Raw genomic sequence first — 21755 nt, 5'->3', positions numbered from 1 at the left:
TTGCACAACTGTATGGGAAGACGAAAGACCTTCTGAAGCTCTTCAGTCAGTGCGTTGATGCTGAGAATGTAGAGACAATGAAGAGGTGAAAACACTTTCATTATTCCCAATATAGCCTACCATTAAACTACAAGATGAATGTTTTTTTTATTTATTATTATTATTAAAAAGCATTCAATTTAGGATTGTTTAACAATTATATATGACTTTAGATCAAGGATTATGTTAATACATACATCTTTTAACATTACAACTTTTGATGAACCCCTGTCTTCATCCAGTGTTCTTCCGAATCTTCTGCTTTCATACTCCGACTCTGAGAACGCAGAGGAAGCTGTGAGAGACCCTGTGGCAGCTTACAGACTCCTCAGACAAATGAGAAATTATTTAATCTATATTGAAAAACGCATTCAGCCGAATCTTACTCGGTGTGAAGAGTATCAGAATGAGTTGGACTCAAAGATCCCACAGCTGGAGGACTTGGATGGTGCAGCTTCAGGACTGATCAGACTGCAAGAGATCTACAAACTCCACCCAGAAGACATCACAAAGGGTAAACTGTCCTGCAGTTTTGCACCAATGCAGTTTCACAGAGTTTCACTTTCCAATCTGATTTAGGATTTTATTTCACATTTCACAGAAACGTCTCTAAATGCAGATGAGGCTTTCAATGTAGGGTTGGTCGCTTATGACGAGGACAAATTCCAGCATGCCTTTCTCTGGTTTCTGTACAGTCTGGACAGATTAACAGAAAACTCAACCACTACTGAGGAAGAGTTGCTCCGTTTCCTTAGTTACTCAGTCTATCATTTCGGCAGCCTGTCTGTGCCAATCTACTTCAGCCAACAGCTTCTAAATCTGGGTGAGGTCATGCTGTCCTTCATTTAATAGCATTTAATTTAATATTTTTATATTGGAGTTTGGCAGACAATTTTGCTAAATTGTTGTGATTCAAGTCATAAACATCTTTGCCTCAGATCCAAGTAATGATGAAGCCAGAGTTCAGCTGAACAGACTCCTTCACTTACAGAGCAACCCTGACATATTTCCACTGAACACAGAGTCAAGTAACTATGAGGCACTGTGCAGAGGAGAGGTTGACGAGAGGGCAAGTGCTAAAATTCAAATCATCATTTGACATGAAATTACAAACAGTCATTGTGAAGCTTTGTGTGTTGATTGGAAGGTTATTATATTTAATCAAATCAGATCTCCATGAGGCAGAGGGCGCTGTCCTGTAGGTACAGCACAGGTGGAGGAAACCCCAGACTGATGTATGCACCAGTGAAAGAGGAAGTGGAGTGGGACGAACCTCGCATCATCAGATATCATGACATCATATCAGACAGAGAGCTGGAGATCCTGAAGAATATCTCCAGACCTCAAGTGAACACACACACACACACACACACACACACACACACACACACACACACACACACACACACACACACACGTACGTTGGGTTTCCATGTTTTCCATGACTTTCTATCGACAGTGTTTGTTTTTTAATACTGCACAGGCTGTATATTCTATCCCCCTATTTTATTTTGTACAGTTAAGCTTAAAATTTACTAATTTAAACCTCAGTTGTAGAGAATTGTGTGCTTCATGTGAGGTCCATATAGAAATGATTCATTGAGGTCTGTGTGGAAGAACTTGGCTGATCTATAGAAAGCCCAGATTTGAATCCCACTGAACACATTTGAGATAAATTGGAGCCCTAAGCCCTCATCATCCAAAATCAGAGTCAATGATTTTGAAACCAAATGCTCAGAAAGCAAATATAAGTGTGGTGTTTGGGTGTTCACATACTTTTAGCCTTGACAGTTCATTCCTGTTTGTTGCCTACAGCTTTCTAGATCGGAAGTTTATCGTTCTGGAATCACAAGACTACGTGTTTCTCAAAGGTTTAATTAATATTTATTAATCACCTCATTATAATGGCATAGTTCACCCCAAAATTTAATTTCTCTCATAGTCCTACATGATGTTTGTCAGTATTTGACTTAATATTAAACTGTCTTAGTCACACACTTACTACGCAAAGAATAATCATCACTATATTTTCAGTGTTTTTCTAAGTGTTGACCCTGTGGAAACGGGTGTCAGTCAGAGGATTGGAGATGTTACGGGACTCTCCATGGAAACAGCTGAACCACTGCTTGTACGTCACAGTAAGAAAGACCGCATATGATCATGCACAGGCATCTTATATTTTCTTTTCTGTCAGCTATGCCTTGCAGTTAGCATGAACATACTTTGCACTACTTAACTAAATAAACAAGCAAATAAATATAGGGCTGGTTTCCCAGACAGAGATTAAGCCTAGTCCTGGACTAAAATGGCCTTTCAAACCAGATTAACACAAATCTGCTTTCTCTGTCATGGTTTTAAATAGTCCTAGACTTGGTCTAGTCCAGAGTTTAATAAGATGATTTCCCAAAGGAAGACTAGAGCTGCTCCAGGATTTAATTGAGGCTTAAATTAAATTTACCAGGAGGCAGGTTTAACTTCAGATTAATGTTGTGTTTCAAAGACATGGATTACTTGGACTATGTCAGTGACGATCAATATATATATATATATATATATATATATATGTGTGTATATACACCCAGTACTGTTGTACAAAAGTCTTAGGCACGTTGGTATTTTCACCCCACAAAATGGGTTTAAGCCAGTTATTTATATACTTTGCTGTAGTGTGTCAGTAGGAAATATCAGTTTACATTTCCAAACATTCATTAATTGTAATAATCCAGTGAGATTTTTTTTTTTTTTTTTTGTATGTACAAGGAATCTGAAAACACCTGGTGTTCCACACAGAAATCTGATCTCACCATCATTGAGTCTGAGACAGACTAAATCCAGAAGAACTGTGGCAACGTCTTCAAGATGCTTGAAGAAACCATCCTGCAAAGCTACCGTACTGTGAACGGTTTTAAGCACTTGTGTAAAAATGGTGTAAAGGGAGGATGCTTTCAAAAATAATGTCATAAATAGATTTTATTTATCAGTTAACTTCTATTAACTAAATCAAATCAATATTTGGTGTGACTACCCTTTGCGTTTTAAAACTGCTTTTGTCCTCGGTACACTTGCACACAGTTTAGCAGGAGACGTTGCCACAGTTCTTCTGGATTTAGTCTGTCTCCGTTCCTTCTGTTTCTTCATGTAATCCCAGACAGACTCTGTGACGGTGGGATCAGATCTCTGTGTGGATCATACTGGCTGTTGTCAGACTCCTTGTGCATACAAACATTTCACTGAATTATTACAATTTAATGGCAAAAAAATAGCAAAATGTATAAAAAATTGGCTTAAAACCATTTTTGGGGGAGAAAATACTCGCGTGCCTAAGACTTTTGCACAGTACTGTATGTATGTAACAGAGGCAAGCTAGTAAGAGTTGTGCATGTAAACTTCACTTCCCTGGCCTCAAGAGGCAGACCCTGCTTTCAAATCCTGCTTGGAGTGTGTAGAGCAGGAAACTTTGAGTTCACTCACAACATTTGTCAACACAGTTTCTTGAGGGAAGGCAAGCATTTTTATATATATATATATATATATATATTTATTTTTTTTATTTTATTATTTTTTTTTTTTTATTATTATTTTTCCCCTTTCACCATGTCTCTTTAGGGGCTTTGTAGATTCCACAGCTGATGTGTTCAGTTTTTCTTTGCTATTTGCTTTAAAATAGTTTTCTCTTAAGGTTTTTTTATTTATTTATTATTGCAGTCTTTTTTTTTCTGCTGCCATACAATAAGCTTTTCTTCAATCCATGTTTTATAGGCAACCTCGGTTGTGCTAATTCAGATTAGCACAGTTGTTTTTAAATTAATCTAGTTTATTTTAGTTCAGGACTCCATAGTCCAGGTGTGTTTCAGAAAGCCATTTTGTTTTTAAGCCATGATTAGCTATTGCAGATTAAGGCCTACTCCTGGCTTAATTTAAACGCTGTCCGGAAAACAAACCCTAAACCCAAAGAAAGAAACCTCTTTGCAGGGTACATTGGTTTGCTTTGTTTTTCTAATAGTATCTCTTGCCAAGGAGTGGAATACATTATAAGATTTGGGAGCTGAAAGTGTATATAATTAATTTATATATTCTTTATCACTCTTGAATTCTTAAGTGGAGATAAACATGCATTTTCCATGTGAAACATTGGAGTGTTAACAGTTTCTATTTCAATAGTGATTCATGAGTGATGCAATAATTTTCCAGGTTCAGAATTATGGGATTGGTGGAAGATATGAACCGCATGTTGATGCATTGGTAAGTTCACTGTACAGACATTACATCAATTTTGTAAACCAACACAGAATTTGCCATTGGTTCCCTCAGGAATTTCTAATGGGCTTTGGCAGTTTTGGATTTACGAGAATTTAATTTAATTGAATTAATGATCTACTTGGAAAATAAATTAAAATGCCAGCACAAACCTCATGTGTCCAGTTTGAAAAGACGACGACGACGACGACTCCTCCTCCTCCTCCTCATTAACTCTAAGAGAGATTCACTTTCTTGAGTCAACAGGCTTTTTACTGGATTACATGTTGATCAGTCAAATAATTACAAACTAACTGAAGAATATTTGACCTCACAGGAGACAGAGAATGACAGGATTGCTACATTCCTAATTTATGTAAGTTGACAGTGTAAGTGCAGTTGTCAGAAACAATTTGCCTTAATGTCATTAAAGAGTATTTCTATTATAGATATTAATATTACCTGTGTAAATATCCATATAAATGTTTTTGTTTTGTTATGTTTTGTTGCTGTAGATGAGTGATGTGGAGATAGGGGGCGCCACTGTGTTCCCTAAAGTTGGAGTTGCAGTGCATCCGAAAAAGGTAAACCCTCAATTCTGTTTTTATTTTATATAAAGATCATTTAAATACTAATTCCATACAAGAAGAATAATTTCAGCATCCTCTCTCTGCTCTTGCAGGGTTCAGCCGTGTTTTGGTACAGTCTCCACAGAAATGGTGAAGTGAATTGGAATACGGAGCACGCTGGATGTCCTGTGTTAATGGGTAACAAATGGGGTGCGTTTTTAAATAAATGGGTAGATAAATCTAAAATATAATTGGCTGATTTGTTGACATTATTTTTATTGTTGACTACAATTTGTTGTGTATCCTATCCTTTATATTATGTATAAATAAATGCATATTAATATATCTAAAATTCATTTCAGATTCATAAGACATTTTATACTGTATGTAGCTTTATCAAAATACTAAATTCTATTTTATGGTGTTCTTGAACCAAACATTCACACCCTATGGGGTGTTTTACATGTTTTTTTGAATAGCAGTTGTGTTTTAGGAGAAAAACAATTTAGTCATGAATAATTTGAAAAAAGGAAAGCGAACAATTGAAAGTTAAAGGTTAACGGTAACAATCATTAAGTTTATTTTTCTTTTCTTTTTTTTTTTTTTTCTTTTTTTTTTTCAGTGGCTAACAAATGGATCCATGAGTCTGGACAGGAATTCAGGAGCCCCTGTTCTTTGTCAGAGTGGAAGTGAAAGACTCTACAGGGCCTGAAGTCATTATATTTGTATCTGTACTATATATATATTTTAACATGACTACAGAGAAAGTTGTACTATATCTGTACGTGTTATTTATTATGTATCCGTGATTTAGGCAGGATCTGTAACAGATTTGTCATATCAACTTTTGCTGTTATTTGTAACTATTTCATTGTCACTTTTACTGCTTCAGATCACAGAGTTTTTCATAGCTTGCCCTTCTTGTCCTGAGCCAATATCTCTGGTCACAAAGTCTAGCCCTCTCCACCTGCAGAGCCCTTTAGCTCTAACATGCATTGCAGAAAGGTACTGTGCTTTTGTGTCTGTCAAAGCTCAGTATAGGTTTAGAGTTAGTTTTGCAAAGCATCACAATGAATATTTGGATGAATAAAATGTATGTCTGTCTTGGTCAAATCTTTCATACGAATAAATAAACTTCAGAATGAATGTTTCTTTCATCTGTAACTTTTGTGTGTGACATATTTGAGGGTTGGGCTCTGATGTCAGATCAGTTATAACCTCTATAGATTTTATTTGATTTATTTTTTGCCTTTTCCCTTTGTGAAATAGTGGCCTCAGTACAACTCTATCTGAAATTTCGGTTTCAATCACAAGTCTCTTTAGTGATGCTGCATTTAAAAAAAATTCAGTTTTAGCGTTTTGGAATTATACACCTTAATTAATTTGCCCAAATTATTTTCAATAACTTGCCCTTTTTCCAATTTCAGCATACACTAAAAATAAACTAGCTGATTCAACTTAAAATAACTTGTAACCTGGCTGCCTTGTTGGGTATACTAAGATACTTTAGTTGTTTGCACACATATTGGAGTTCCTTAAACCTAGAATTAATATTTGGAGTAACAAATGTGAAGCTGACAAATAAGTTTAATCAGCTTCATACTTCATTTAGCCTTTATACTCTCCTCATGTCTGAATTACACATCCTTCCCTCACGAGTCAAAATTACCCGAAGTATTCAAATTACACTTTTTTTTTTTTTTGTCCAGAAAGCTTATGTTGTTACAATTTTGGGTCAAAATGACCCGAGGAGAGGATGGACGTATAGTATCAAATATATATAGTGCTTTGCTCTCAACCATCCAGAGAATGTATAACTTAAAACAAAAAAGAGATCATTAGGATAAAACCAATAATAATTACAATAAAACTTCTAATGCATGGTATCAGGAACATTTTTTGTTGTCTTCATCATTGTCATGGTTTTTGTCTTGTGCTCCACTTTTAATCCTCTCTTGTGACTCGGTTGAAAGGCATCTCTGTGCTGCTTTTGACTGGCCAGTTTAAAGTCTGGGTGAACTGCAGGCTGGAGTTGACTGGTGACTGACAGGATAGTTCTGATAGGTTAGTCACTGAAGAAGGCGGTCCAGAAAAGAGGGGAAATTGCCTTTGGATTGGATGTGCCTGAGGAAAGGGGAGGGGTTTGGGGAAACTGTATGGCAGCAGAAGGGGATGAGAAACTGACTGCACAGCTGTCCACAAACAAACATGCACACAGAGAAAAAAATGTCACTGTTAAAAACAGAATCAAATTTACATTTCTATTTGCTTAAATTAGTGATGACATCTCAAATGAGCAATATTTGATTTTTAAAATAAACACCCTTACCTCGTCAATAGAAGGGTTGTAGAAGGAATGATGAGATGGAAAGGCAGATAAAGGTAAAGGGTGTATTAAAAAAAAACAAAAAAACAATTATTATAATATGCAGTAAAATTTGCCGCTATTACGCCATGAGACGGGACCCCAAATTTGGGCTACCGGTACCATTTTGAGGGATTCAATTTCTTTTTGATTTTCATGAAGGTACACATCTCTAGTGTTGGAAAATGTGTGATAGCATCCGATCCATGGTAGCTTTCATGAGAAATCAACACTTATATCATCCTATCTCAAGGTAAGGTGTTCAGTGACTACAAGAGAGAAAAATGCTTCTATAATCCAAACGGTTGTTTTTTGCATTGGAAGAGGCAGTGTCGGGGCTTTAAAATGATGTGTCAACCACCTTTCTAGGCCTCTGGGGCGCTGAGAAACTTTGAGTTGAAAATCGTTTAAAAAAAATTGTTCTGTTAAACAACAGTTTATGGTGATATGGCTGTTTTGTTTTGTGTTTTGATCCCATGCTTTTTCTGATTTGGACTTTTTCACGGAATTCTACTTTAGAATTTTGTGCAAGTACTTTTCTGGAGGTGTGATAATCAAATGTTTTATGCTGTTTCAGGCTTAGTGGTGGTGCTATCCACTTCAACATGGAAAAGGAGAAGGGAATGCCAGAAGACAAGTGTATCATACACCATGCTTCCTCAGGCTCTGATACTATACAAATACAATTTATACAAATTTGTACAAACTTAATACTCTTAAAACTCCTATACAAATTTCATTTATCCTTTTTCTTGACATATGTTTGAAAATCGTCCTCCGTAACCAAAAACTACCTTGAATCTAATGCTATCACACATTTTTCAAATACAGGGTCATATACCTACACAAAAATCACCATGCGGTTTAATCCCTCAAAATAATCCCGATCAACCCTCTGTCTCACGGCCTATATGAAATAAAACACTTTTTTAAAACACTCATGCATTTGTGTGTGCAAGTGTCTTTTCATAAAATTTTAGATAAATTATGTATTTCTATAGGATAGGCCTATATATATATATATTGGTGCTGTCAGCGTTAATGCATGCGATTAATTTCTAAATCCTTAATGCGTTAAATTGTCCTACGCTGTTTACTTTGTAACCACAGTGCAGCACTTCCGAGATTATACGTCAGATTGCAGGCCACAAGAAGTAATATGTTTTTTTTTTTTTTATCACTTTTACTCATGACATGCTATCCGGCAACAAAGGATTCCATTCATTATGCTAAGCTAAGATAGCAGCGGCGCTGCCAGACTAAGACATGCACTGAGACAAAAATGCGCTTGCCCACCTACAGTATCTAAATGTAGGGGAGACAGTGAATAACCCCTATTTCAAAAAACGGTGGTGTGTTCCTTTAAAGCAAATATTTTTTATATAAGCATTATTTACATAGGATTATTTACCTAGGTATCACATCGCATTTTTCTTCAATATCGTGCAGCCCTAATGCCTAGGGGTGTAACGTTTCTTGGTAAAAAAACAAAACATGGTTTGGCACATGGTTAATCTTAAATCTGACGACGCATCTATTATACGGTTGTTGAAAATAACGTGTAAATTATGAAACAGACAGAGTTAGGCAAATTTATGTTTCAGTAAATGGATACACATTCTGGCTTCCCCTATCTGTGTTCAACAATAGGAGTGCCGTATGCTCCAAGTCTAATATGACCAGTCATTTACGCTTTCATCAACCAGGTGTTGATAGTGCAAGTGAGACCTGAACAGCACACGTTATCCGTTTAAACTAATCTCATTTATTTATTTACACATGAATTTTGATATGGCCGACACAAGACCAAAGAGACGACGTTCCGATGAACAAATAGCAAAGAGGGAAAAAGGAGAAGGAAAGCGCAAAGTCCCGAATACACATCGGAAAACACAAAGGGAGAGGGAGGGGACGGGATGGGCTTGCCTCCGTTTTGTTTGACAATACCTCGAACGTCAACAAGAAGTGACGCCACCCAACATCGCTTAGAGCACCTTTAAGTAAACGTAAACGGAGATGAAAAGGGTATGGACTTATTTAACTCTGGGGATATGGTGAATAAGCTAAAGTCCCAAAAAGTCGGCGTGTTCCTTTAAAGTGACAGCAGTCTAATATTCCTGCTGTATGTGTGTATAATGTGTGTTAATCAAACAAAAAAAGAAAATCAATCACTGCTCTGAATAGCTTTTGTAACTTTAATAATGATTCATCTTTATTTAATTCAGAGATTATATGCAATATAATTTTACATTTGATTACTTTATTCAATTTCTGTACCCAAAAATCTAATGTTAAATACCAAAATAACCTAAAAAGCTCTGTTTATGTCGTTATTTTTGCTCTGTTGTAGATCTAGACATTTCTAGATTTTTTTTTTCCTTGAACATAGCTACTGAACCGTACTGAAACCTTAAAACCTCGATAAATCTGAACCATGAGTAATTTGAACGGGGTCCATTGACCTCTGCTTATGCCCCTGTTTGTTTCTTGCTCATTTGTTAACTGATTAGCCACTGAAATTAGCAGCTGAAATCAACCACACACATGAAGTAAATTGAAAACAATTTCCATGGAAATAATTAAACCCATCAGAAATATGCAGTTTACCATAATCTCGTCGTAAGTGTCAATGTTTATTTCACTTCAAACTTAATTTAAACGTAGGTTATGATTGCTCATTTATGAATTAATTGCAAACCACGCAATATGCACAGAGATGGAGTAAAAAGCGTTCACTTGTGTTGATTTCTAATGATTTCTAAAAGCACGCGACATTGTGACTATTAGCTAGTAGTACAACCGGTGCACTAAGCCAAACACTATTTTTTTTTTAATGTTGAGCCGCAGCCCATTGGCCGCTGATGCAACAGCAACCAATCAGATAACGATGTGATAACTACCAAATTAAGGGAAGGACCTATCAGCATGCGCCATCTAGAGTTTCATGACGGAACTTGGTATTTAAGATCAATTTCACTGCAAGATACAGAATCAGATACAAGTTGCGTTTTGAGATATTGAAAGTCTGATAATGTCAGTAAAGGAGCTGACGGTGTTTATGGTATGTTTTTGGATTGTCTGTGCTGATGCTGGACATGAGTTCTACTCATCAACAGGTTATTGTTTCAGTTCAATATCAATTCATTATATTATATTGTTTTTTTATTCGTAATAATTTAATGTTTTACGTGTTTTTGTCCATATTTCTCCAACTGTTTTTTACACTGTTGTCATGACAAGTTGATTGTATGTTTTCATCTGTAAGAATTTTCACCAAAAGTGACCAATAGTTCCACAGTTTTTGTCATAATTTCAACACTGATGCACTTATGCTATAACATTATATAGTTACTCCCTTTCACTTTTTAACTCTTCATTATTAACTTAACATTAACTCTCTCTTTGGCTTCTTACCTAATAAACCTTTTTCATTATAACTGTAGTCTAATGATGTATAAAATGAATCAAATCCCTTTTTACAATAAAGTGCAGATTGTTTTATAGATCAAATTGCACAACTATATGGGAAGACGAAAGACCTTCTGAAGCTCTTCAGTCAGTGTGTTGATGCTGAGAATGTAGAGACAATGAAGAGGTGAAAACACATTCATTATTCCCAATATACCATTAAACTACAAGATTAATGTGTTTTTATTATTATTATTATTATTATTATTATTATTATTATTATTATTATCATCATTATCATTAAAAAGCATTCCATTTTGGAATGGATGTTTAACAATTATATATGATTTTAGATTAAGTATTATGTTAATAAATAAATCTTCTACAAGATTTTCCCAACTTTTGATGAACCCCTGTCTTCATCCAGTGATCTTCCGAATCTTCTGCTTTCATACTCCGACTCTGAGAACGCAGAGGAAGCTGTGAGAGACCCTGTGGCAGCTTACAGACTCCTCAGACAAATGAGAAATGATTTAATCTATATTGAAAAATGCATTCAGCCGAATCTTACTCGGTGTGAAGAGTATCAGAATGAGTTGGACTCAAAGATCCCACAGCTGGAGGACTTGGATGGTGCAGCTTCAGGACTGATCAAACTGCAAGAGATCTACAAACTCCACCCAGAAGACATCACAAAGGGTAAACTGTCCTGCAGTTTTGCACCAGTGCAGTTTCACTGAGAGTGTTCCACTTTTTCCCATCTGATTGATGCTTTATATTTCACATTTCACAGAAACGTCTCTAAATGCAGATGAGGCTTTCAATGTAGGGTTGGTCGCTTATGACGAGGACAAATTCCAGCATGCCTTTCTCTGGTTTCTGTACAGTCTGGACAGATTAACAGAAAACTCAACCACTACTGAGGAAGAGTTGCTCCGTTTCCTTAGTTCATCAGTCTATCATTTCGGCAGCCTGTCTGTGGCAATCTACTTCAGCCAACAGCTTCTAAATCTGGGTGAGGTCATGCTGTCCTTCATTTAATAGCATTTAATTTAATATTTTTATATTTGAGTTTGGCAGACAATTTTGCTAAATTGTTGTGATTCAAGTCATAAACATCTTTGCCTCAGATCCAAGTAATGATGAAGCCAGAGTTCAGCTGAACAGACTCCTTCACTTACAGAGCAACCCTGACATATTTCCACTGAACACAGAGTCAAGTAACTATGAGGCACTGTGCAGAGGAGAGGTTGACGAGAGGGCAAGTGCTAAAATTTAAATCTTTATTTGACATGAAATTACAAACAGTCATTGTGAAGCTTTGTGTGTTGATTGGAAGTGTATTATATTTAATCAAATCAGATCTCCAAGAGGCAGAGGGCGCTGTCCTGTAGGTACAGCACAGGTGGAGGAAACCCCAGACTGATGTACGCACCAGTGAAAGAGGAAGTGGAGTGGGACGAGCCTCGCATCATCAGATATCATGACATTATATCAGACAGAGAGATTGAGAACCTGAAGAATATCTCCAGTCCTCAAGTGACTATCGAACACACATACACACACACTTGTTGGGTTTCCATGTTTTCCATGACTTTCTATAGACATGATTTGTTTATACTGCACAAACTGTATTTTTTACGGTTTGTGCAGTATACATTTTGTATACTGCACAATATACCCCCCCCCCCATATATTTGTATACCCCCCCCACAATATACCCCCCCCATATATTTGTATACCCCCCCCCCACACACACACACACACACACACAACAACCAACAACAACATATGTTTTTGTTGTTATTGTCAGTATGTTTAAAATGTTATTTCTTGTTATAGTGTTAATGGTTTATTATTATTATTATTATTATTATTATTATTATTATTATTATTATTATAATACTATTTAATGGGTAAATGTATGTGGACTTCCATTTCAAATGAACATGTTTGCTTGGCCCCTTAATTCCAGTGAAGACAAGTCTTCAGTTCATTCTAGATTGGTGGGTTTCAAACTTTTTCAAAAATATGATGAACCCCTTGCCATGGACCCTTCTCCTAAAATATAGAGCCAGCTATTTATTTTCTTTGATTTACACACATTTGTTAAGATGTTTTAAAGTTGACAATATATCTACTTTCTACTCCCCAGCTGATGTGTAAACATTAATAGAAATCTAAAACTATGGATTGAATAGAATAAAATCAATCTTATAATTTCTGACCAGTCAAATGTCAAAGTTTGTACATTGAAACTTAAAATGTACAAATTAAAATTTAAACCTTGTTTGTAGAGACTTCATGTGTGAAGAATTGTGTGCTTCATGTGAGGTCCATATAGAAATGATTCATTGAGGTCTGTGTGGAAGAACTTGGCTGATCTATAGAAAGCCCAGATTTGAATCCCACTGAACACATTTGAGATAAATTGGAGTCCTAAGTGCCGGCATGCAGGCCTCATCATCCAAAATCAGAGTCAATGATTTTGAAACCAAATGCTCAGAAAGCAAACATAAGTGTGGTGTTTGGGTGTTCACATACTTTTAGCCATATACATAAATTTATACTTGACATTTCATTCCGATTTGTTGCCTACAGCTTTCTAGATCGGAGATTTATGAAGATGGAGAAGGTAGAGTCGCAGTTTACCGTGTTTCTCAAAGGTATAATAAATATTTATTGGCATATTAATGGCATAGTTTACCCAAAAAATAAAACTTCTGTCATAATATTACATTATGTTTGTTTAATAATTTTTTAATACACAAAAAATCCTGGGTATATTATTCCTTTAACATTCTCGTTAGCAGTATTTGGCATAATAATAAACCGTTTTGGTCACACATTTATTATGCAAAGAAAAATCATCACTATATTTTCAGTGTTTTTCTGCGCAATAACCCTGTGGAAGCTGGTGTCAGTCAGAGGATTGCAGATGTTACGGGACTCTCCATGGAAACAGCTGAACTACTGCTTGTACGTCACAGTAAGAAAGAAAGCATATGATCATGATTCATGCACAGGTAGCATGTATTTTCTTTAATGCCATCTATGCCTTGCAGTAAACATGGACATTGCACATTGCCTAACTAAACAAGCAAATAAAGAAAGAAACCCCATACTTTGCAGAGAACATTGGTTTGCTCTGCTTTTCAGTATCTCTGGCCAAGGAATGGCATACAGTATAAGCTTTGGGAGCTTATAGTATATCAGTATATTTCTGTTTAAATAGCGATTCATAAGTGATGCAATCATTTTCCAGGTTCAGAATTATGGGATTGGTGGAAGATATGAACCGCATGTTGATGCACTGGTAAGTTCACTGTACAGACATGTCATCAATTTTGTAAACCTACACAGAATTTGCCATAGGGTCCCTCATGAATTTCTAATGGCCTTTGGTAGTTTTGGATTTAGGAGTAATAAATTAATTAAATCAATTAAATGATTCACTTAAAATTAATAAAATAAACAAAATAAATTGAATTGCCATAATATGGAAGTAAAATAATGGCATACGTTTTTGAAACATAAAGCTTGTTGAATTGTACTACTGGAAAAAAATATGCATTGCATTAACCGTGCTTGCATTTTAATGCATTGTATTTTTAGGACTTGCATTTTTACTGGCTGAAATTCAACATGGTTGTATATTTATGCTGTGAATATTTCAGTTCAAAACATTTCACAATTGCATAAAGTTAGCTTGACACTGGATGTTCGATATTTGCTAATTCAGGGACCGTCTAAAGTTACATACGACATGGGTATACACATTTCTAACTTCAATAGCATTTGAAGAGAATGACTTGCACTCATAAAATCAACTGTAAAAATAGCAATATTTACACATGTGACAGTTTATTTTATTAAAAATCTAAATGGTGTGCATCTCTTCAAATACTACCAATGTCGTATGTAACTTCAGAGACGGTCCCTAAATGTTCAAATATCAAACGTTCAATGTCATTGTCAAGGCAACTTTATGCCAGTATATCACTAGGAAACACTTGGCGTGAAACTTTGCATGTTACGTTCATATTCTGAGTCCATCTGCTTGCCTGTGACCTATATAGTATAGTTTACTTTCCCAATAATATGGGAGTTTGGTCTTTTATATCACTGTATTTTTTATATATATATATATATATATACACGTATACATATATACATATATACACATATACATATTGGCCCTGATAATCATCACAAATACTTACCGCTTGTTCCACTTCTGTAAATCCGTTTTTATGAAGGAATGACTGACTCTCTCTAACTGTTGCTCTGGTCTTCATTAACAGCTGCTTGAATTTCATGTTGAATTTCAGCCCATAAAAATACAAGCCCTAAAAATGCAATGCATTCAAATGCAAACACGGTTAATGGAATGCATATTTTTGTCAATTAGTTAAGCTTAATTAAGCTTTTTTTGTTTAAAAAACATTTGGCATTTTTTTACTTGCATACCAGCACAAACCTCCTGTGTCCAGTTTGACAAGTGAATGGAAAAATAAAAATAAAAATCACCAAGAGAGATTCCCTTTTTTGAGAGTCAACAGCCTAAGATACAAGAATCTAGATCCTGGAGGATAGAGAATGCATGTTTGTCATTTTAAATAAAATTAAAAGAAATGAAAACAAAATTAATTCCTCTTTATACATGGGCTAATATAATATTTGAAAATAACACCAACACTAATTCCTGTGTGCAGAACAAGAATGTGAGTTAACAGGCTTGCAACCCAATGGCATTGGAAAAATGTGTAGGTCATTTATTATCGGACAACTACTGTAGTCCTTTTTCTATCTAACTTGTTGGCAACATACATGTAATCACACATTTGTTACAAAATTTGCATTTGAGGTTTGATTGTGATTTATGATGTACAACAAAACTAAAGTCTCTTGAAGTAGGGCGGCTAGGGCCTAATACATACCCATAGGGGAGGGGAAGGAAACGCTAGTCCTGGAGAGCCACTGTCCTGCAGAGTTTAGCTCCAACCCGAGTCAAACACACCTGAACCAGCTAATCAATGTCTTCAGGATTACTAAGGCTACAGGCAGGTGAATTTTTCTTTTAAGTTGGAGCTAAACTGCAGGACAGCGGCTCTCCAGGACCGACATTGCCTACTCTTGGCATAGGGGAACCAATGGCTCGAAAAAGCAAATTCTCTTGCAGGCTTTAATAGTACAAATGTAACCTCTGTATTCTGTGTCAATAGAAAACTGATTACATGTTGACCAGTCAAATAATTTCAAACTAACTAAAGTTGACCTCACAGGAGGAGGAGAATGACAGGATTGCTACATTCCTAATTTATGTAAGTTGACAGTGTAAGTGCAGCTGTCAGAAAAACAATTTGCCTCAATGGCATTAAACAGTATTTCTATTATAGATATTAATATTACCTGTGTGTAACTATCCATATAAATGTTTTGTTGCTGTAGATGAGTGATGTGGAGATAGGGGGCGCCACAGTGTTCCCTAAAGTTGGAGTTGCAGTGCAGCCGAAAAAGGTAAACCCTCAATTCTGTGTTTTTATAAAAGGATAATTTAAGTACTAATTACAAATAAAAGAATAATTTCAGCATCCTCTCTCTGCTCTTGCAGGGTTCAGCCGTGTTTTGGTACAATCTCCACAGAAATGGTGAAGTGAATAGGAATACACAGCATGCTGGATGTCCTGTGTTAATGGGTAACAAATGGGGTAAGTTGTTAAATAAATAGGTAGATAAATCTAAAATATAATGATTTGATTTTAACTTTTGTGTATCCTATCCTTTATATTATGTATAAATGCACGTTTATTAATATATCTAAAATTCATTTCAGATTCATAAGACATTCTAAACTGTATGTAGCTTTATTAAAATACTAATTAATTTAAACTAAGTGTCTAATTCGTGAGAGATTTTTATTGTCCTTTTTTCTATTTTATGGTGTTCTTAACCATGTCTGAACCAAACATTCACACCCTATGTGGTGTTTTAAATGTTTTTTTTTAATAGTAGTTGTGTTTGAGGAGAAAAACAATTTTGTCATGAATAATTTGAAAAGGAAGGCAGACAATTGAATGTTAAAGGTTAATGGTAACAATCGTTAAGTTTATTTTTCTAGGTTTTTTTTTTCTTTTTTTCAGTGGCTAACAAATGGATCCATGAGTCTGGACAGGAATTCAGGAGCCCCTGTTCTTTGTCAGAGTGGGAGTGAAAGACTCTACAGGGCCTGAAGTCATTATATTTGTATCTGTACTATATATATTTTAACATGACTACAGAGAAAGTTGTACTATATCTGTACTTGTTATTTATTATATATCTGTAATTTAGGCAGGATCTGTCAAATAGATTTGTCGTATCAACTTTTGCTGTTATTTGTAACTAATATTTTGTTAGCTACAAATGTGTTAGTTACATTTGTAACTCACTGTCACTTTCACTGCCTCAGATCACTGCTGAGTTTTTCATAGCTTGTCCTGAGCCAATATCTCTGGTCACAAAGTCTAGCCCTCTCCACCTGCTCTGTAATAGCTCTAACATGCATTGCAGAAAGGCACTGTGCTTTTGTGTCTGTCAAAGCTCAGTAAGGGTATAGGTTTAGAGTTAGTTTTGCAATGCATCACAATGAATATTTGGATGAATACAATGAATGTCTGTCTTGGTCAAATCTTTAATACAAATAAATAAACTTCAGAATGCAGAATTGGGTTGCTCAGATATTTCATCTGTAACTCTTGTGTGTGACACATGAGGGTTGGGCTCTGATGTCAAATCAGTTATAAGCCTCTGATTTAATTTCATAGATTTTTATTTATTTATTTATTTTGCCTTTTCCCCTTGTGAAATAGTGGCCTCAGTACAACTCTGCCTGATATTTCAGCTTCAATCATGAGTCTCTTTAGTGATGCTGCATTTAAAAAATTTCAGTTTTAGCGTTTTGGAATTATACACCTTAATTAATTTGGCCAAATTATTTTCAATAACTTGCCCTTTTTCCAATTTCAACGTACACTAAAAATAAACTAGCTGATTCAACTTAGAATAATTTGCAACCTGGCTGCCTTGTTAGGTATTCAGTTGCACACATATTGGAGTTCCTTAAACCTAGAATTAATATTGGAGTAACAAATGTGAAGCTGACAAATAAGTTTAGTCAACTTCACTCTTCATTTATCCTTTATACTCTCCTTGTATCTGAATTACACACCCTTCCCTCACAAGTCAAAATGACCCGAAGTATTAGAATTGCACTTAATTTTTTAAAACGCTTAAATTGTCCAGAAAGTTTGTTACATTCTGATAATATTTTTGATGCATTTTTTTTTTTACTATTTTGATCTCTAAATTACTATATTTTAACAATAATGAAATTTTAACTATAAGCACATTCTTTAAATACAAAATAACTGCAGTACATGCAGAATTCAGTTTAAAAAATCATGCATTGGGTGTCTGTCTCTGCTGACCTTGTGTGGGAAAAAAATATAACATGGCATTTGAATATTGCTTTTTGGCCTTAAAGCTCTGTCTATATGGAGCAAATGATTGGTCCCATTATTTTTTATAACATTTTATTATTCTTATTTTTTTCAAATTGACCTGCGAGGGAAGGGTCTGTTACTATTTTTATTAGGCTACAACCACAAAACAATTCTTGAATCCAGTACATTTTTGTGTGTATTTTTCAATTTCAATTGTGACAAGGCTGACATGGTCTTGTACCACTACGATGAACACAATTTTTTAAAAAAATAATTTTGGGTCAAAATGACCCAAGGATAGGATGGACGTATAGTATCAAATATATAAAAATAAATAAAATAAAAATGTAATAAAAACTGAACCATGAGTAATTTGAAACGGGTCCATGATTAGACAGAGTCCAAGACTACTTCTTCTTTCTTGCTTTTTACGGCGGATCGCAGACAAATATGTGCATTACCACATTACTATCTTGGAAATGGACCACTGACACTTCCTATACTATAACCTCTCAACCAACATAAATTCCCCTTATTTACCCGCACAGAGGCTTCATAGAGTTTCATCCGGCGCTGCCAAGACTACTTATGCCCCTGTTTGTGTCTATTGCTCATTTGTTAATTGATTAGCCACACCTGTTCCTAGTTTTCTGCCTCATTTGCCCTGTCTATAGACCCTTTTACTGTTTGTACACAATGATGACGTATGCGCGCGCAATGCGCATATTGGCAACGGAAGTATGGCGAGAATCAGCAGCGTGTCAAGCTACGCGAGCGGATTAAACAACAGACGCGAGCATTTTTTATGATGTCCTCGCTCGAATCAACACGTTTAATCAACGTTAAATTTGTTGATTAAAAAAAGTCACGGCTCCAAAAAGATCCTTGTTCCTGCAGCCTGCTGACACTCACTCATGTAAAGTTTTGCTTTTCATACATTTGGTGAAATATTGACACGAACCTATACTCTTAGCTGTTGAGAGCGATACAGAAAGACAGGGGCTTGGTCTGACACTGCTTGCAGCTGAAATCAACCACACACATTAACCCTTTCACGCATAGTGGTCACTACAGTGGACAGCTATTAAAAAAGCATTTTCTTGAATTTGCACGGGTTTTTATGGCAAAGTTGCACATCAATCTCTTCATTGGACCCTGGTGCATCATCCTATAAATTGCAACCAAGTGGCAAGCCTTTGTGTTTCGATTTTTTCCCCCTCCAAACCAAGATGGCCAAGGGTCAGTCAGACATGCCAAGTTGCTCCAGAATATCCACCCATTCCTTCTATCCTAGGAGACTCTTGTAGGTAAAAAAAATATTGCAGCATCAAGCAATATCTAATGAGTCATATCACAGTAAAATTTTCCAAGTTTTGATTTTAGATTGAGAGAAAACTCTGATTAATCACATGTCCACTGTAGTGGACGTCATGCATCAATTGCTATATTTCAGCTACAATTCATAATTATAATGTGAATATTGTTTTTGAAATTAAAAACTTAATATGCATTGACTTTTTCTACTGTAAATAAATGTATTTGTATTATTAGAATGTAATTTTCATTGACATCGAAAAAAGTCATGTGATTACATAATGTATGACACTTGTAATGCATTAATTTACTTGTTAGATCAAAAAGTAATCTGATTTTATAATGCATGTTATTGTAATGCGTTTTTTTACTAATAACATCAAAAAGTAATCTGATTACGTAATGCATGTTACTTGTAATGCGTTTCTTTACTCATAACATCAAAAAGTAATCTGATTACATAATGCATGTTACTTGTAATGCGTTTCCTTACTCATAACATCAAAAAGTAATCTGATTACGTAATGTGCGTTATTGTAATGCGTTTTTTTACTCATAACATCAAAATGTAATCTGATTACGTAATGCATGTTACTTGTAATGCGTTTCTTTACTCGTTACATCAAAAAGTAATCTGATTAGGTAATGCACATTACTTGTAGTTAATAACTTGTTAGATCAAAAAGTAATCTGATTAGGTAATGCATGTTACTTGTAACACATTACTTTACTTGTAACATCAAAAAAGTAATCTGAATGCATTATGCATGTTACTTGTAATGCGTTACCCCCAACACTGATCATTTCAGATGAGATTGAAAAAACGTATCGCTGGGTTTTCTCAGAGGAGGGCTATGATAGAAATGTGCATGTCCATCTTGAACATAATCAGAATTATCAGCTAATAAGGGTAAATCTCCATACTCTGGTGCACTGGAGGGAGCATCTGAGTGGTTTCCACAGTTGTACCTTGACAGGCTGTAGAAAATTCTGATGGAATCACATCCTCATGTTCTGATATCATAGATACGCGAAGTGCAACTTGTATGAAGTTGTATGAAGCCATTGCAATATTTTGCATTTATATTTTTTGTATATATTTTATAGTTTTCACATTATTTGATATAATTGCATTGATTAGTTTGTTAAATTCACATACTTTATCTGTTTGATTATTGTCTTATATTTAATACAGTATATCTTCAGTTTAAACCAACCGCATGCTGTCCACTCAAGTGGACATCTGAAGATCTCTTTGAAAAATTTGTAAAAAAATAAAATAAAAATCAATTCTTGTTTTTCATGCCCTAAGAGCAATAAAAACACATAGGAAAAAAATCCTGACTGAGGTTATCATAATTCATGCATGAAAGGGTTAAGCATAATGATAACAATTTCCATGGAAATAAATAAACATCAGGAATATGCAGCTAAACATAGTCCCGTTGAAAGTGCCAATGTTTATTTCACTTCAAACTTTCCTAATTTCGGTAATTTAGACGCCGTATTTCACAGCAATATTCGTGTGTTGCTGCATAAACACAATTACGTAAACACTGTAGCTCCAATCACTCTACAAGACGGTTAAACATGACTTAATTTAAACGTATGATTGCTCATTTATGAATTAATTGCAAACTCCACAATATGCACAGAGATGTGGAGTAAAAGGCGTTAACTTATGTTGATTTCTAAAAGCACGCGACGATGACTTGTACTACAACCGGTGCACTACTGCTTAGTGATGGGTCGTTCGCGAATGAGCCGGATCTAAGAGCCGGCTCTTGTAGGTGAACGACGGGAGCCGGCTCGCATATCTGAAGAGCCGACTCTATTTTTAAAAATATAGCCTATAGAAATTAAATCATTATGTAGGCTAATAATGAAATATTGAATGATTTTAAATGCATTTAAAATAATTGACTAATTAAAAAACCAACAAAAACATAATTATATAGGCCTAAAGGCGCACACACATTTGTTTCGACTGTCTGATCAGCCTCACATTCTGTTCCTGTCAATCATACACGCGATGTCAACCAATTAAACTGCATGAGGGAGGGCCGAGCAAACTCACACACACACAGAGATGCGGATAAACCGCGGATCAGGCGGATGACGTGACGAAAAATAATATTTTAATTAAATTCGGGCGGGTGGCGGTTGAACCAATCAAATGAAAAAAGTTTGCCACTAAGCAAACCTGCAAGCTATGCCCAGCTGTCAGTACTATTGGAGGAGGCCTAAACTTATCTTAGATGAGACCGCCTGGGTTATTTTGTTATTTTTTTTCGATATTAATTATATTTTAAAACAGCCAATCGTAGCCTACTACCACTG

At 35.4% G+C, this 21755-nt stretch overlaps 2 protein-coding genes across 2 annotated transcripts; both read left to right on the top strand.

The window, feature by feature from the left end:
- LOC311086023 (prolyl 4-hydroxylase subunit alpha-1-like) lies at positions 1-5994 on the top strand. The gene is made up of 12 exons (XM_084118660.1): positions 1-85; positions 282-553; positions 641-862; positions 978-1108; positions 1210-1386; positions 1855-1910; positions 2074-2167; positions 4231-4281; positions 4613-4651; positions 4791-4859; positions 4958-5054; positions 5467-5994. The coding sequence occupies exons 1-12, from the start codon at positions 78-80 to the stop codon at positions 5535-5537; spliced, it is 1287 nt and encodes a 428-aa protein (XP_083974786.1). The 5' UTR covers positions 1-77; the 3' UTR covers positions 5538-5994.
- A 5144-nt stretch (positions 5995-11138) lies between these two features.
- On the top strand, positions 11139-17122 carry LOC311087065 (prolyl 4-hydroxylase subunit alpha-1-like; the record flags this gene model as incomplete). Its single annotated transcript, XM_084120315.1, has 11 exons — positions 11139-11316; positions 11411-11632; positions 11748-11878; positions 11980-12156; positions 13219-13283; positions 13503-13596; positions 13883-13933; positions 15903-15941; positions 16069-16137; positions 16232-16328; positions 16761-17122. The coding sequence occupies 11 exons, from the start codon at positions 11139-11141 to the stop codon at positions 16829-16831; spliced, it is 1194 nt and encodes a 397-aa protein (XP_083976441.1). The 3' UTR covers positions 16832-17122.
- Between the last annotated feature and the right edge of the window lie 4633 nt (positions 17123-21755).

Source organism: Abramis brama (assembly GCF_963993115.1).
Source record: "Abramis brama genome assembly, chromosome: 7".
Classification (NCBI taxonomy): Eukaryota; Metazoa; Chordata; class Actinopteri; order Cypriniformes; family Leuciscidae; genus Abramis; species Abramis brama.
Note: the sequence above shows the minus strand (reverse complement) of the source record. Positions and strands in the feature narration are given on the sequence as shown.

Coding starts and splice junctions, on each gene's coding strand:
- LOC311086023 (XM_084118660.1), top strand. Junction 4,652..4,790: donor TTGCTACATTCCTAATTTAT/GTAAGTTGACAG, acceptor TTGTTGCTGTAG/ATGAGTGATGTGGAGATAGG. Junction 5,055..5,466: donor GTTAATGGGTAACAAATGGG/GTGCGTTTTTAA, acceptor TTTTTTTTTCAG/TGGCTAACAAATGGATCCAT.